At 46.5% G+C, this 17,319-nt stretch overlaps 1 protein-coding gene across 3 annotated transcripts in view; it reads right to left on the bottom strand.

Moving 5' to 3' along the window:
* ADGB (androglobin) overlaps positions 1–17,319 on the bottom strand; it is a 193,333-nt gene that overhangs the window by 80,752 nt on the left and 95,262 nt on the right. For all 3 annotated transcript variants that reach the window (XM_032973450.2, XM_076074936.1, XM_032973475.2), the window contains one exon: positions 6,236–6,332. In XM_032973450.2, the coding sequence (XP_032829341.2) occupies positions 6,236–6,332 (97 nt within the window). The remainder of the gene's footprint in view (positions 1–6,235; positions 6,333–17,319) is intronic.

Raw genomic sequence — 17,319 nt, 5'->3', positions numbered from 1 at the left:
CAGTTGTCCTCTGAATCATTCATATGTGCATTGGCAAACTTCAGACGGGCATGTATATGTGCTTTCTTGAGCAGGGGGACCTTGCGGGCGCTGCAGGATTTCAGTCCTTCACGGCGTAGTGTGTTACCAATTGTTTTCTTGGTGACTATGGTCCCAGCTGCCTTGAGATCATTGACAAGATCCTCCCATGTAGTTCTGGGCTAATTCCTCACCATTCTCATGATCATTGCATCTCCACGAGGTGAGATCTTGCATGGAGCCCCAGGCCGAGGGAGATTGACAGTTATTTTGTGTTTCTTCCACTTGCGAATAATCGCACCAACTGTTGTCACCTTCTCACCAAGCTGCTTGGCAATGGTCTTGTAGCCCATTCCAGCCTTGTGTAGGTCTACAATATTGTCCCTGACAACCTTGGAGACCTTTTTGGTCTTTGCCATGGTGGAGAGTTTGGAATCTGATTGATTGATTGCTTCTGTGGACAGGTGTCTTTTATACAGGTAACAAGCTGAGATTAGGAGCACTCCCTTTAAGAGTGTGCTCCTAATCTCAGCTCGTTACCTGTATAAAAGACACCTGGGAGCCAGAAATTTTTCTGATTGAGAGGGGGTCAAATACTTATTTCCCTCATTAAAATGCAAATCAATTCATAACATTTTTGACATGCGTTTTTCTGGATTTTTTTGTTGTTATTCTGTCTCTCACTGTTCAAATAAACCTACCATTAAAATTATAGACTGATAATTTCTTTGTCAGTGTGCAAACGTACAAAATCAGCAGGGAATCAAATACTTTTTTCCCTCACTGTATGTAGCTCTTTCTTCAGACGCGACCTGGCCACAAATGATAGCTCAACGAAGCTGGCTTATCTTCGCGTGCAAATTTCTAGCAGTCGAATACTCTAAACGTGTGTTGATTCTAAATGTGGAAAGAAAAACCGGAGGACACCGAGAAAAATCCACGTGACCACGGGGAGAACACGCAAACTCCAAATATACATGCGTCAGGATCAAAATCGAAGCCACGACCTCCTGTATACCAGGCGAGGTAGTTAACATCTCGCCACCGTGGCGCCACCTTATACATGTGGTGCTGCATCCCTTCGACACAACCGAGCTCTGAGAAACGGAATAATGCTGGGGTTTGATATGCGCCGCGACCTCACACCTTCAGAGCAGGTCGAGCGAGCACCTGGTGTGGATAAGAGGCTTACGGGAAGCGGATGTTCGCTGAACGCCGATTGATTTAATACTCGAGTGTGGTGTGACGGTGTCCAATGTAGAGGCACATTGTGTGGCTTTATCAGAAGGGGATCGGAGGTAAACGGTTAAACGGCGCCTATATAACATTCTTTGCGTGGCACGGTGACGCATGGCATTATCGTAAGGCGCCTTGCCGGGGTGACTCTTTCACACATGGAGACGTGACGTAAATGTGTTTAATTATTCGTATTACTTTCCGTTCCGTAGTCTTCACATCGTATTGCTCATTTCATCCTCCCTTCGCGTGGCAAGACCTTTGGCTCCGATTGGCTCCCACGCAGCAGTGAACTTTCATGCGTTGTACGTAAATTCAATAGGGACAATAACGTCCCGGTACTTAGCCGCAGCCAGCCGTGTCTCCTTCCCGGAAATAAAATAATCTGAAACGGCTCTCTCATCTCGTCGCCGGGCGGCGGCGGCTACGCTGCACGTGAAGGCTGCCTGTGATCCAGCACTACTGTGTGTAGAGGCGGCGGCAGCAGCAGCAGCAGTGAGGGGTTGGTGCATCGCATGTTGATGTTGCGGAAACTCCCTTCTTTCCGTGGGCGTCCAGGAGGAGCCGTAGCCCCTGGCTCGCCAGGAGAAGGCGGCACAGGGTACGCATTTGAGGCTGAGACGACCTAGGGGAGGCCCAGGACCAGTTCAGATAACCGTCACTGGTGTTGGCCATGAGTGGGAATTGAACTCGGGTCGCCGGGTTCGCAGCACGGGAACTTCTACACTACCGTTCCACAGATATACACACATACACTCATTAATTGTCAAATACCATCTTTACATACGGAGGACCGCAAAGCTTATGGAGTGAATTTTGGGCCGGCTCAACCTGTGGCCGTGGTTCCTCCTCGCACCGCTGAGTCGTCCTCTCTCTCTTCAAGAGCGAGCGAATACTCCGCGGAAACGCGCTACAAGCTGAACTGATTATTATCTCATTTAGCTTCATTATTGGCGACGACTGAATGAGGGCCGCACGGCTATTATGCAGCAGCTTACACAGATATGGTAATCACAGCAGCGAGGCATAGTGAATTACTGGCAGCAGGTCTACCATCGTTTTGCATGTATGTGTGTATGTGGAGCTTCCTTCGTACCGTACGTAGCCAACCGCGCTAATCGGAGGTGCGGTTGGAAGGACAACAAACTAAACACTAAAAAGCAGTTTTAAAGAAATGAGTTTGTCAATCTCGATGATGATTTAAAAGTGCATAGCTCCCAGTGGCTTCCTAATATCGGAAGGAAGAGCGTTCCAGACGGCCGCAGAAGCAGCGCATCTGAGAGCGCCGCGCCATCCGGCGACCGCCGTCTTTGTTCGATGGCCAGCCAAAAAGCCGCCGATGCGAGGATGACCCCGAGTTCGCGCTATGATGGTTTACACCGTGGCTGCATTTGGTAAAATCGCAGGCTCTCTCCGCGGGTCAGCAGAGCCCATGAGCACTCGGTTCTTTAAAGTAAATAAATAACTGCACCGCCACACCGCTTTGGCGGTGGTCGAAAGTCCAAGTGACTTCCCAATCAAATAAACAGTGACGCATTGGCGCTCATCTCCTGCTTTGCAGTCCCCGATCCAGTGTTGGGAAATTCCACATTCACATGGTCGGCGGCAGCGTCTCTCTGTTGTACAACCCCTGTTGACTTCTCCACAAAGTGGTACCCATTGCATTAACCACGGAGGGATGGTGAGCCTGAGTTTAACCTCCCCAAGCCAGGGGTTGAACTCGCAAGCTTCCCCCTCGCGAGCTGTCACATCTCTCCAATGGCCTTGCTATGAAGAAGGGCTGTTGCCCCGGAAAACGTCGCATTTTATAAACATTTTTCTTATAATTATTTTCAGGGCAGTGGTATTGACGAACGTGTCAAGTTCTTTTTTTCACCGCAAAATTTATTTTAAAAGTCCACATTTTAAAATAAAATAAAAGTAATATATTTTGACTCACATCTCGCAAAGTGCTTTAAGAATACAACCGACCGGATCCTTGCCAACTCCACCGATGTAAGCTGCCGGTTGTTATTCTCCCCCTCTCTCTCTCTCACTCGCCTGTGCGTGCCAATCTTCAAACCAAACATTGCACTGAAAATGTTGTTGGGGGTTTATTTTCTCTCCCCCACTGAAAAAAAACAACAACCCAACAGAGCATTAAGATGAGTGGAGCGGCAGACAACGCGAGGGGCCGGCCACCACCATGGGAGATTGAGCGACGGAATCGGCTCACGTGCAGGGTGGATTCATTACCATCACGGGATCTGACGGCAAGAAGATTTTGAAAAAGTCGCAGCCTGTCACTCACAGTGGCAGAGTTGGCAGACTGTGGTGAAATACACTTTAAAAAAAACCTGGCAACGCGTGGCAGCCCCTGGGCTGTGATGAACGGCTGTGGCTGTGATCCCAGTGTCTGCTGCTTGGGGAGGTCTTCATCCAGCAATGGATTGACCATGGATGATGATGATGATAGCGGTGGCATAATAAGGCCTTCATCCAGCAGTGGGTTGACCATGGATGATAATGATTAGCTTTGAATAATAATTTAGAATGTTTGTTATTTGCTCAACGTAGGCTCTGTGCTTCGTGGCCGGATGGAGTGCTGCCAGTAGGGGGCGACGCCGCTCTGTGTAATCCCAACCGAGTAATTTTCGCGGTGTATTCATTTAAAATTTGCTCAACTTGGGCCTTTGACGCCCCCGGCACGCGATGGCCCGTCTATTCGTTTCGACTGACGTCACGGGGATCCTTAACGTCCGCTGCAAAGCAGACGACGCGTATGAGTGCAGCTAATACGCACCCACCGCCGCAGCAATAGCCAGGGCGGCCTGCCAGATTCCGACCGCGAGCCTCTCCAGCAACGCGGCGACCCCCGCTGGACTGTATCACCGCGCCTCCTGCCTCCGCCGTCGCCCGCAAGTTTAAGTCCGTTGGGAGAAACGATTTACCCTGGTGCTCGCTGCAGCCACCCATACCAAGCGTCGGTGAAAGAGAGCTCTACGGCTCATTGGATTACCCCTGCAGTCTAAATAGAGACCGTGATTCTGACGGTAAGGAGATTTAAATAGAGACCGTGATTCTGACGGTAAGGAGATTTAAATAGAGACTGTGATTCTGACGGTAAGGAGAGATTTAAATCGAGACTGTGATTCTGACGGTAAGGAGAGATTTAAATCGAGACTGTGATTCTGACGGTAAGGAGAGATTTAAATCGAGACTGTGATTCTGACGGTGAGGAGATTTAAATAGAGACCGTGATTCTGACGGTAAGGAGATTTAAATAGAGACCGTGATTCTGACGGTAAGGAGATTTAAATAGAGACCGTGATTCTGACGGTAAGGAGATTTAAATAGAGAATGTGATTCTGACGGTAAGGAGAGATTTAAATCGAGACTGTGATTCTGACGGTAAGGAGATTTAAATAGAGACTGTGATTCTGACGGTAAGGAGAGATTTAAATCGAGACTGTGATTCTGACGGTAAGGAGAGATTTAAATCGAGACTGTGATTCTGACGGTAAGGAGAGATTTAAATCGAGACTGTGATTCTGACGGTGAGGAGATTTAAATAGAGACCGTGATTCTGACGGTAAGGAGATTTAAATAGAGAATGTGATTCTGACGGTAAGGAGAGATTTAAATCGAGACTGTGATTCTGACGGTAAGGAGAGATTTAAATCGAGACTGTGATTCTGACGGTGAGGAGATTTAAATAGAGACCGTGATTCTGACGGTAAGGAGATTTAAATAGAGAATGTGATTCTGACGGTAAGGAGAGATTTAAATAGAGACCGTGATTCTGACGGTAAGAAGATTTAAATAGAGACCGTGATTCTGACGGTAAGGAGATTTAAATAGAGACCATGATTCTGACGGTAAGGAGATTTAAATAGAGACCGTGATTCTGACGGTAAGGAGATTTAAATAGAGACTGTGATTCTGACGGTAAGGAGAGATTTAAATCGAGACTGTGATTCTGACGGTAAGGAGATTTAAATAGAGACTGTGATTCTGACGGTAAGGAGAGATTTAAATCGAGACTGTGATTCTGACGGTAAGGAGATTTAAATAAAAAGCGGCAACCTGCCACTTGCAGCGGCAGAGTTGGCAAACTGTTGGCAAAATACACTTTAAAAAAAAACTGACTCCGTGTGGCAGCCCTCGGGACTGTGATGAACGGCTGTGGCTGTGATCCCAGTGTCTCCTGGATGTTGATTAAGGGAGTAAAGACAACAGCGGGGCAACGTGCATGGATGGTCTGAGGCGGCGCGGGGATTTTCAAGGAGCTGTCATTTGATCTCCACGGAGCCACCCTCCTTGCAGCTAAACGACTTTCGGAAACCAACTCCAAAATAAATTTCAGAGCATTGCGATCGCTGGCGACAAAAAAAGAGAGACATGCGCAACTTTATTTATTTATTTTTGCCCTTTCCCCAAAAATTTATTCGGATTGCACACATCCGTGTCACGTCCGTGGCCCTGGATTTGAATCCAGAAAGCGAGCTGCATTGCATAGAGACCCATGGCCATCACAGACACCCATAAACTCACGTGGAGACCCAAAGGCCCACAAAAAGCCGCTGCTGCTGCTGCTGCGAGGATGACCAGAGTTCGTGCGACGGTTTAAGCACCTCGACGAGATCGGCGAGGTGCCGTGGTTCAATAACGCGGAGATTCCCGAACGGGCTCCGTTTCGAGGATCATTTACTTCCATTTAAAGTTGAGCCTGCGCGCAACCTTTGGGACAATCTGTCCGCCTTGCCACTTCTGAAAACTCAAGCAAGAACCGGGCCCATCGATTTTCAACAGCGGCGGCGGCGGCGGCGGCACCACCAAGTACTTGTGGAGGACACTTGAGACCATTTGAGGGAGTGCAGGCAGAGCTCGCTGCGAGGAGTAGGGGACGTGCGGTGGTGCTGAGTGCTGGTGGATGTGACGTGTGTTTGCGGAAGGAGAGTGTGGGGGGCAGAGGTGGGGTGGGGGTGGCGGGGAGTCGTACCGGTGGAGGGGGACGTGGAGCATCCGAGGGGTTCTCTGCCGCGGGTTCCGCCGGACGCTTCTGCGACTCTTCACCCTGCTCCTCCGCCTCGACGATGCTGTGCGCGTGTGTTTGTACGCGCACACACAGTGACACGAAGATGAAGAACCCCCCCCCTCCCCACCACTACCATATACCCTTTAACAGACTGTTGGAGCAAGTGTTGTTAGCGAGCACCTATCAACGTCGGCAGGGTACACGGAGGGTGGCCAGCGCCGCACAACGTGACCGTCCCCTTGTTTACGCACCGCGACCGAGTAATTGATTTAAGGCTGAGTCGACCTAGAAGAGGCCCAGGTCCGGTCAGCGAGCGGGAATTGAACCCGGGCCGCCGGGTTTATAGCGCAGCCGGCCCGAACCGCTGCGCCACCGCTCGCCGCACCGCGCCACACCGCGCACGCATGCACGCTCACAAGCAGCGCAGACGCACACACCCCACATCCCCGGAGAACCCCCCGACCACCCCCATGTGCCCCCCTCCCCCCCCCCCCCCCCGCTGCTTTGAAATGCAAATCTCCTCCGTGCAGTTTGGGCAAGATTAGTTTAAAATACAGGCTCGGCCGTTTGACGGCCAGTTAAAAATAAATAGGATTTCTTTTCTTTTTTTTAAAAATACATTAAAATCTGCACGTTTCCTCGCTTCTCTGCCGTCCGCACGCTCGGTCTCCACCCACGACCCACGAGTTCCTCTCATTAATTTTCAACAGTTAATGTTACGTTCGCTCCCAAAGCGGCGCCGGCACGTAATGTGACCCTGCTACGGGATCCAAAAGCATTGCGCTGCCCCATCCCCGCCGACCCCCACCCTCATCTCGGTGGCTGCCCGAGTGACTTCGTGTTTTGAGCTCGCGTCTTGTTTCCCAAGGCCAAGCAGGGTCAGCGTTGGCTAAATAATCATAACAAAACAGCCTGTAACGGCGCCAGCGCAATATATCACAGGCACGTAACGATCGTGTCACTCGAAAAAAAGGAGAAGGAGACCGGGGCCTTTAGGTGACTCTTGAAAGTCGGTGTGGATTGAACGCTGCCGCTGCGAATGTTCAGCGAGATGACGACGATGATGACGACGATGATGATCAGTTTAACACGTAGGCTTTCGCGACAAATATCGTCCATAATGTCCTTTTTTGGGTTAGATCACGCGAATATAAATGTGTATTTAAGGAACGAAACAGGAGGATTTCTCCACAAATCTGGCTGTCGCCCGATGAAACTGGTTGTAATTACTGGCGAAACGTCGTTCTCAGATGGTAAATGTTGTGGAATTACTCTCCAACACACCGGTGGTGCTGTACTAGTGACGAATTGCCATGTTCCGTTCACGTGAGAAACCTCACTAATTGGCTGTGTCGGGTGGTGGTGGTGGGTTTAACGACACATTCATATTCACACACTCTAACAAAAAAAACCTATATTATGGATGATGGCGACGACGACGATGATGACGACGACACTGATGATGATGACAACGACTATGATGACGATGACGTCGACGACGATGATGACGACGACAATGATGATGATGATGAAAACGATGACTACGATGATGATAGCTGAATTGGAGAAACGACGCCTGGCAATGCCGGTCCTGGTCCTCGGTGTAGAGAGCAGGAGCTGGACGAGGAGGAGGTTGTGAGTCATGATACTGCTGCTGCTGCTGCGGAGAGTTCCGCTGCGAACTGTGGTGCAGGGTGACAGGAGCTGTGGTGCAGGGTGACAGGAGCTGTGGTGCAGGGTGACAGGGGCTGTGGTGCAGGGTGACAGGAGCTGTGGTGCAGGGTGGCAGGAGCTGTGGTGCAGGGTGACGGGAGCTGTGGTGCAGGGTGACAGGAGATGTAGTGCAGGGTGACAGGAGCTGTGGTGCAGGGTGACAGGAGCTGTGGTGCAGGGTGACAGGAGCTGTAGTGCAGGGTGACAGGAGCTGTAGTGCGGGGTGACAGGGTTGTGGTGCAGGGTGACAGGAGCTGTAGTGCAGGGTGACAGGGGCTGTGGTGCAGGGTGACAGGAGCTGTGGTGCAGGGTGACAGGAACTGTGCTGTAGGGTGACAGGGGCTGTGGTGCAGGGTGACAGGAGATGTGGTGTAGGGTAGCAGGAGATGTGGTGCAGGGTAGCAGGAGATGTGGTGCAGGGTGACAGGGTTGTGGTGCAGGGTGACAGGAGATGTGGTGCAGGGAGGCAGGAGCTGTGGTGCAGGGTGACAGGAGCTGTAGTGCGGGGTGACAGGGTTGTGGTGCAGGGTGACAGGAGCTGTAGTGCAGGGTGACAGGGGCTGTGGTGCAGGGTGACAGGAGCTGTGGTGCAGGGTGACAGGAACTGTGCTGTAGGGTGACAGGGGCTGTGGTGCAGGGTGACAGGAGATGTGGTGTAGGGTAGCAGGAGATGTGGTGCAGGGTAGCAGGAGATGTGGTGCAGGGTGACAGGGTTGTGGTGCAGGGTGACAGGAGATGTGGTGCAGGGAGGCAGGAGCTGTGGTGCAGGGTGACAGGAGCTGTGGTGCAGGGTGACAGGAGCTGTAGTGCAGGGTGACAGGGGCTGTGGTGCAGGGTGACAGGAGCTGTGGTGCAGGGTGACAGGAGCTGTGGTGCAGGGTGACAGGGGCTGTGGTGCAGGGTGACAGGAGCTGTGGTGCAGGCTGACAGGAGCTGTAGTACAGGGTGACAGGGGCTGTGGTGCAGGGTGACAGGAGCTGTAGTGCAGGGTGACAGGAACTGTGCTGCAGGGTGACAGGAGATGTGGTGCAGGGTAGCAGGAACTATCATATATATTTAAGGCCACTGTGTTATTGACGAATGTGTTGTGCACCACTACCAACGCAGTAGCAGCATCACTCTGTAATGTATGTATTGTATGTAGTCTCACACAGAGACCCATCGACTCACACGGACTCACACAGAGATGGGGCATGACCTGAACGATCAAAGAGGCTCACACAGAGACACATGGACTCCCTGCCCCCTGTTCAAACCCAGGTGTCAAGACCTTTCTTCCCCCACCCCCCCCCCCCCCCCCCCCACATATGACTGACTGCTTCTCACATCATTGAATACTCATCTTCATAATAATAACTGCATGTTATATAGCGTCATCCATGCTAACTAAATGCTACACCGCTGTACAATAATACAATACACTTGGATTTACCGATTGATTCAATACATTCCAACCCACATTGATCGCATCTAAAAAAAATCTAAAATAGGGTTTTTATGTGGCTTGGCTCTCCAACACACCGGTGTGCTGTACTAGTGACGAATTAGCACGTTCTGTTTACGTGACAACCCTTACTAGTTGGCTGTGTCGGGTGGTGGCGGGTTTAACGACACATTTATATATTTACGTGATCTAACCCCCCCCAAAAAAACGTATTGATTATATTGGTCGCGGAAGCCTACGTGGTAAACAGAAAGAAGCACCGTTTTCACCATTGCGTTGTGCCTGCAAATTGCTGAAGTTGGCATTCCACCCCTTTTTGACTACAGATCAGCTAAAATGAAACACACCAAACAGATTCTTAGTTTTTTCGGTAAAGTCACGTTGAAGAGAAACAACAAAATAAAAAAATATATATAAAACAATAAAAATTCTCACGACGTTTCGACCATAACTCAAACGGTCATCATCAGGTGTGTCGGTTTGCATAAATTTATTTTGAAAACGGCATATTTATTTTTTTTATATAAAATAACGTTTGCGTCACGCGCAACGATTGGCTGTTTGCCAGGACTAGTCCATCTATTTTTTGAAAAGAGGAGGGGGGAGACGAAATTTGTTTTTATGTATGCTGTCTGAAAGCCACTGTAAGCGTGAACAATCAATCAAGAACTGAAATGATTTATCAAATCTTTCCAATGATTGCTAAGATAGAATCCATCTTCTCGGTTGAAATTGTCTCTGTGTTTGTATATGTGGATAGCCTCATGAACGAATCTCTCATGGAAGCCAGATGGCTTACAAAGAACCTCCGTCTTGGAAAAGTCAATGGCATGTGAGCCTACTGAATTAGAACAATGATCTGCTACGGCCGAGGTGTTGGTCCTACCGTGTTTAAGGTCTGCTTTATGTTCACGAATGCGGTCCGAGATATGGCGTTTGGTTTCTCCAATGTAACTACTACCACAGAGGCAACTTAGTTTGTAGACACCAGGGTATTGTATGTCCGGAATCACATCTTTTACAGACGGAACCAGATCACGGATTTTATGTAATGTGTTGAAACGGACCTGGATCTTGTGTTTATTCAAGATTTTGGAGATCTTTTTTGTGATCCCAGCAATGTAGGGTAAAGTGATGGTTTTGAAAGGCTCCTCAAGAGGGTTCTTCTTCATGGTTTGAGTGATAGCTTTGCGGATTGTATAGTCGGAGTAACCATTAGCCCTAAGAGCTTGGTGTACGTGCTTGAGTTCACTGCTTATGTGTTCCTGGTCGGATATGCATTGGGCTCTATGATACAGAGTCTTGATGAGAGAATTCTTCTGTGATGGATGGTGGTGGGAATCCGGTTTCAGATAAGCATCCGTATGGGTAGCTTTCCTGTAGACAGAGTGGCTCATTGAACCATCAGGTCTCTTTTTAATTAGGACATCCAAAAAAGGTATCTTGCCATCTATTTCGACTTCCATGGTAAATCTGATGGCTGGGTGTATGGAATTGATGTGGTCGAAGAATTGGTCTAGAGCAGGCCGGCCATGTGGCCAGATGACAAAAGTGTCATCCACGTACCTCTTCCATAAGGTTGGGCGCAGAGTGGCAGTCTGGATGGCGTCAGTCTCAAATTTCTCCATGAAAATGTTAGCTATAACTGGAGAAAGGGGGGAGCCCATTGGGGTGCCCTCAGTTTGTTTGTAGAAAGTTCCATTCCAAGTGAAGTATGTATTGGTTAAACAGTGTCTCACCAGGGGGGGTACCTCAGTGTTTAGTCCTTGATGAACCAAGTCTTCAATGATTGCAATGGTGTCAGGTACAGGAACCTTGGTGAATAAGGAAACTACATCAAAACTGACAAGCAGGTCGTCTGGGGACAGGGAAATACCCTTGATTGTTGATACCAGGTGAGTAGAATTTTGTACCGCAGAGGTGGTCTTTCCAGTGAAAGGACGCAGGATTTCAGACAAAAAACGAGCTAGTTTGTAGGTGGGGGAGCTGATAGTAGAGACTATGGGACGAAGAGGTGTATCAACTTTATGTATTTTTGGTAAGCCGTATAATCTTGGTGGCCTGGCAGCAGAAGGTTTCAATGAAAACTGTTTAGATTGATCAATTAATGCGGTTGAATCAGAAATTATTTTGTTGGTTTGTGTGACGAGGCTGTTGGTGGGATCTCTTTTTATTTTTGTATAACTACCATCGTCGAGTAATTCTTTAATTTTGTTGTTGTATTCTATTTTATCCATGATAACAGTAGCATTGCCTTTGTCAGCTGAGAGAACTACAATATCATTCCTCTTTTTTAATTTATATAATTCAAAACGCTCATTTTTGCTGAGGTTGCTAGCTGGCATCTTAGCGTTTTTGAGGGTTGCAGCGATTTCAGATCTTGCTACGTCTGCAGCGATGTGACCCAGGCCCCTGAGAGCAACGTCTACTTGGGCAATTATATCATTAACTGGTATGTGTTTAGGTGTGACTGCAAAGTTTAGACCTTTAGCTAAAACGGATTTCAGACCATCGGAAATAGAACTGTTACTGCGATTAATTACGACTTTATTAACGTCTAACTTTTTGGTGTGTGGGTCCGGTCTTTTGTTGAATAGGAGGTTAAATTTGGAAATCAGGTTTTCCTTACATTTGGTCGACATAGTAGCAGCTGAAGAGGCAGTCATATTGTCTACATGTTCCCAATCCGATGTGGACATTATTGCCGTCAATGATAAGTGTGATTTGTAGAGTGTCTTGTCTAACTGATCTAGTTCTGTGCGTATAAGTCTGATTTTTTCTGAGATAAGAGCTAAGCTAGTTTTGAAAAGAATTCGTTTCGCATTAGAAGAAGTTACAGTAGCAGAGGTGAGTGTAAATGCGATTGGTATTACCCCAGAGTCGCGGCATCTCTTCAGGAAGGTGAGAGACTCGATCAGCTGAGCTTTCTTATCCCGGAGTTTGTTGAAGGATCTTAAAGTTATGTGAAAACCCTCCCCGTAGAGGCGATTAAATTTTGATTTAAAGCTTTCGTGACTGCAGTAATTCATATTCTTAGTTTTTTCGGTAAAGTCACGTTGAAGAGAAACAACAAAATAACAAAATATATATAAAACAATAAAAATTCTCACGACGTTTCGACCATAACTCAAACGGTCATCATCAGGTGTGTCGGTTTGCATAAATTTATTTTGAAAACGGCATATTTATTTTTTTATATAAAATAACGTTTGCGTCACGCGCAACGATTGGCTGTTTGCCAGGACTAGTCCATCTATTTTTTGAAAAGAGGAGGGGGGAGACGAAATTTGTTTTTATGTATGCTGTCTGAAAGCCACTGTAAGCGTGAACAATCAATCAAGAACTGAAATGATTTATCAAATCTTTCCAATGATTGCTAAGATAGAATCCATCTTCTCGGTTGAAATTGTCTCTGTGTTTGTATATGTGGATAGCCTCATGAACGAATCTCTCATGGAAGCCAGATGGCTTACAAAGAACCTCCGTCTTGGAAAAGTCAATGGCATGTGAGCCTACTGAATTAGAACAATGATCTGCTACGGCCGAGGTGTTGGTCCTACCGTGTTTAAGGTCTGCTTTATGTTCACGAATGCGGTCCGAGATATGGCGTTTGGTTTCTCCAATGTAACTACTACCACAGAGGCAACTTAGTTTGTAGACACCAGGGTATTGTATGTCCGGAATCACATCTTTTACAGACGGAACCAGATCACGGATTTTATGTAATGTGTTGAAACGGACCTGGATCTTGTGTTTATTCAAGATTTTGGAGATCTTTTTTGTGATCCCAGCAATGTAGGGTAAAGTGATGGTTTTGAAAGGCTCCTCAAGAGGGTTCTTCTTCATGGTTTGAGTGATAGCTTTGCGGATTGTATAGTCGGAGTAACCATTAGCCCTAAGAGCTTGGTGTACGTGCTTGAGTTCACTGCTTATGTGTTCCTGGTCGGATATGCATTGGGCTCTATGATACAGAGTCTTGATGAGAGAATTCTTCTGTGATGGATGGTGGTGGGAATCCGGTTTCAGATAAGCATCCGTATGGGTAGCTTTCCTGTAGACAGAGTGGCTCATTGAACCATCAGGTCTCTTTTTAATTAGGACATCCAAAAAAGGTATCTTGCCATCTATTTCGACTTCCATGGTAAATCTGATGGCTGGGTGTATGGAATTGATGTGGTCGAAGAATTGGTCTAGAGCAGGCCGGCCATGTGGCCAGATGACAAAAGTGTCATCCACGTACCTCTTCCATAAGGTTGGGCGCAGAGTGGCAGTCTGGATGGCGTCAGTCTCAAATTTCTCCATGAAAATGTTAGCTATAACTGGAGAAAGGGGGGAGCCCATTGGGGTGCCCTCAGTTTGTTTGTAGAAAGTTCCATTCCAAGTGAAGTATGTATTGGTTAAACAGTGTCTCACCAGGGGGGGTACCTCAGTGTTTAGTCCTTGATGAACCAAGTCTTCAATGATTGCAATGGTGTCAGGTACAGGAACCTTGGTGAATAAGGAAACTACATCAAAACTGACAAGCAGGTCGTCTGGGGACAGGGAAATACCCTTGATTGTTGATACCAGGTGAGTAGAATTTTGTACCGCAGAGGTGGTCTTTCCAGTGAAAGGACGCAGGATTTCAGACAAAAAACGAGCTAGTTTGTAGGTGGGGGAGCTGATAGTAGAGACTATGGGACGAAGAGGTGTATCAACTTTATGTATTTTTGGTAAGCCGTATAATCTTGGTGGCCTGGCAGCAGAAGGTTTCAATGAAAACTGTTTAGATTGATCAATTAATGCGGTTGAATCAGAAATTATTTTGTTGGTTTGTGTGACGAGGCTGTTGGTGGGATCTCTTTTTATTTTTGTATAACTACCATCGTCGAGTAATTCTTTAATTTTGTTGTTGTATTCTATTTTATCCATGATAACAGTAGCATTGCCTTTGTCAGCTGAGAGAACTACAATATCATTCCTCTTTTTTAATTTATATAATTCAAAACGCTCATTTTTGCTGAGGTTGCTAGCTGGCATCTTAGCGTTTTTGAGGGTTGCAGCGATTTCAGATCTTGCTACGTCTGCAGCGATGTGACCCAGGCCCCTGAGAGCAACGTCTACTTGGGCAATTATATCATTAACTGGTATGTGTTTAGGTGTGACTGCAAAGTTTAGACCTTTAGCTAAAACGGATTTCAGACCATCGGAAATAGAACTGTTACTGCGATTAATTACGACTTTATTAACGTCTAACTTTTTGGTGTGTGGGTCCGGTCTTTTGTTGAATAGGAGGTTAAATTTGGAAATCAGGTTTTCCTTACATTTGGTCGACATAGTAGCAGCTGAAGAGGCAGTCATATTGTCTACATGTTCCCAATCCGATGTGGACATTATTGCCGTCAATGATAAGTGTGATTTGTAGAGTGTCTTGTCTAACTGATCTAGTTCTGTGCGTATAAGTCTGATTTTTTCTGAGATAAGAGCTAAGCTAGTTTTGAAAAGAATTCGTTTCGCATTAGAAGAAGTTACAGTAGCAGAGGTGAGTGTAAATGCGATTGGTATTACCCCAGAGTCGCGGCATCTCTTCAGGAAGGTGAGAGACTCGATCAGCTGAGCTTTCTTATCCCGGAGTTTGTTGAAGGATCTTAAAGTTATGTGAAAACCCTCCCCGTAGAGGCGATTAAATTTTGATTTAAAGCTTTCGTGACTGCAGTAATTCATATTCTTAGTTTTTTCGGTAAAGTCACGTTGAAGAGAAACAACAAAATAACAAAATATATATAAAACAATAAAAATTCTCACGACGTTTCGACCATAACTCAAACGGTCATCATCAGGTGTGTCGGTTTGCATAAATTTATTTTGAAAACGGCATATTTATTTTTTTATATAAAATAACGTTTGCGTCACGCGCAACGATTGGCTGTTTGCCAGGACTAGTCCATCTATTTTTTGAAAAGAGGAGGGGGGAGACGAAATTTGTTTTTATGTATGCTGTCTGAAAGCCACTGTAAGCGTGAACAATCAATCAAGAACTGAAATGATTTATCAAATCTTTCCAATGATTGCTAAGATAGAATCCATCTTCTCGGTTGAAATTGTCTCTGTGTTTGTATATGTGGATAGCCTCATGAACGAATCTCTCATGGAAGCCAGATGGCTTACAAAGAACCTCCGTCTTGGAAAAGTCAATGGCATGTGAGCCTACTGAATTAGAACAATGATCTGCTACGGCCGAGGTGTTGGTCCTACCGTGTTTAAGGTCTGCTTTATGTTCACGAATGCGGTCCGAGATATGGCGTTTGGTTTCTCCAATGTAACTACTACCACAGAGGCAACTTAGTTTGTAGACACCAGGGTATTGTATGTCCGGAATCACATCTTTTACAGACGGAACCAGATCACGGATTTTATGTAATGTGTTGAAACGGACCTGGATCTTGTGTTTATTCAAGATTTTGGAGATCTTTTTTGTGATCCCAGCAATGTAGGGTAAAGTGATGGTTTTGAAAGGCTCCTCAAGAGGGTTCTTCTTCATGGTTTGAGTGATAGCTTTGCGGATTGTATAGTCGGAGTAACCATTAGCCCTAAGAGCTTGGTGTACGTGCTTGAGTTCACTGCTTATGTGTTCCTGGTCGGATATGCATTGGGCTCTATGATACAGAGTCTTGATGAGAGAATTCTTCTGTGATGGATGGTGGTGGGAATCCGGTTTCAGATAAGCATCCGTATGGGTAGCTTTCCTGTAGACAGAGTGGCTCATTGAACCATCAGGTCTCTTTTTAATTAGGACATCCAAAAAAGGTATCTTGCCATCTATTTCGACTTCCATGGTAAATCTGATGGCTGGGTGTATGGAATTGATGTGGTCGAAGAATTGGTCTAGAGCAGGCCGGCCATGTGGCCAGATGACAAAAGTGTCATCCACGTACCTCTTCCATAAGGTTGGGCGCAGAGTGGCAGTCTGGATGGCGTCAGTCTCAAATTTCTCCATGAAAATGTTAGCTATAACTGGAGAAAGGGGGGAGCCCATTGGGGTGCCCTCAGTTTGTTTGTAGAAAGTTCCATTCCAAGTGAAGTATGTATTGGTTAAACAGTGTCTCACCAGGGGGGGTACCTCAGTGTTTAGTCCTTGATGAACCAAGTCTTCAATGATTGCAATGGTGTCAGGTACAGGAACCTTGGTGAATAAGGAAACTACATCAAAACTGACAAGCAGGTCGTCTGGGGACAGGGAAATACCCTTGATTGTTGATACCAGGTGAGTAGAATTTTGTACCGCAGAGGTGGTCTTTCCAGTGAAAGGACGCAGGATTTCAGACAAAAAACGAGCTAGTTTGTAGGTGGGGGAGCTGATAGTAGAGACTATGGGACGAAGAGGTGTATCAACTTTATGTATTTTTGGTAAGCCGTATAATCTTGGTGGCCTGGCAGCAGAAGGTTTCAATGAAAACTGTTTAGATTGATCAATTAATGCGGTTGAATCAGAAATTATTTTGTTGGTTTGTGTGACGAGGCTGTTGGTGGGATCTCTTTTTATTTTTGTATAACTACCATCGTCGAGTAATTCTTTAATTTTGTTGTTGTATTCTATTTTATCCATGATAACAGTAGCATTGCCTTTGTCAGCTGAGAGAACTACAATATCATTCCTCTTTTTTAATTTATATAATTCAAAACGCTCATTTTTGCTGAGGTTGCTAGCTGGCATCTTAGCGTTTTTGAGGGTTGCAGCGATTTCAGATCTTGCTACGTCTGCAGCGATGTGACCCAGGCCCCTGAGAGCAACGTCTACTTGGGCAATTATATCATTAACTGGTATGTGTTTAGGTGTGACTGCAAAGTTTAGACCTTTAGCTAAAACGGATTTCAGACCATCGGAAATAGAACTGTTACTGCGATTAATTAC

The sequence above is a fragment of the Petromyzon marinus genome, chromosome 51, assembly GCF_048934315.1.
Source record: "Petromyzon marinus isolate PM22_M1 ecotype Great Lakes invasive population chromosome 51, UKy_Petmar_22M1.pri1.0, whole genome shotgun sequence".
NCBI classification, from domain to species: domain Eukaryota; kingdom Metazoa; phylum Chordata; class Hyperoartia; order Petromyzontiformes; family Petromyzontidae; genus Petromyzon; species Petromyzon marinus.
This window is presented reverse-complemented; position numbering and strand designations above follow the sequence as displayed.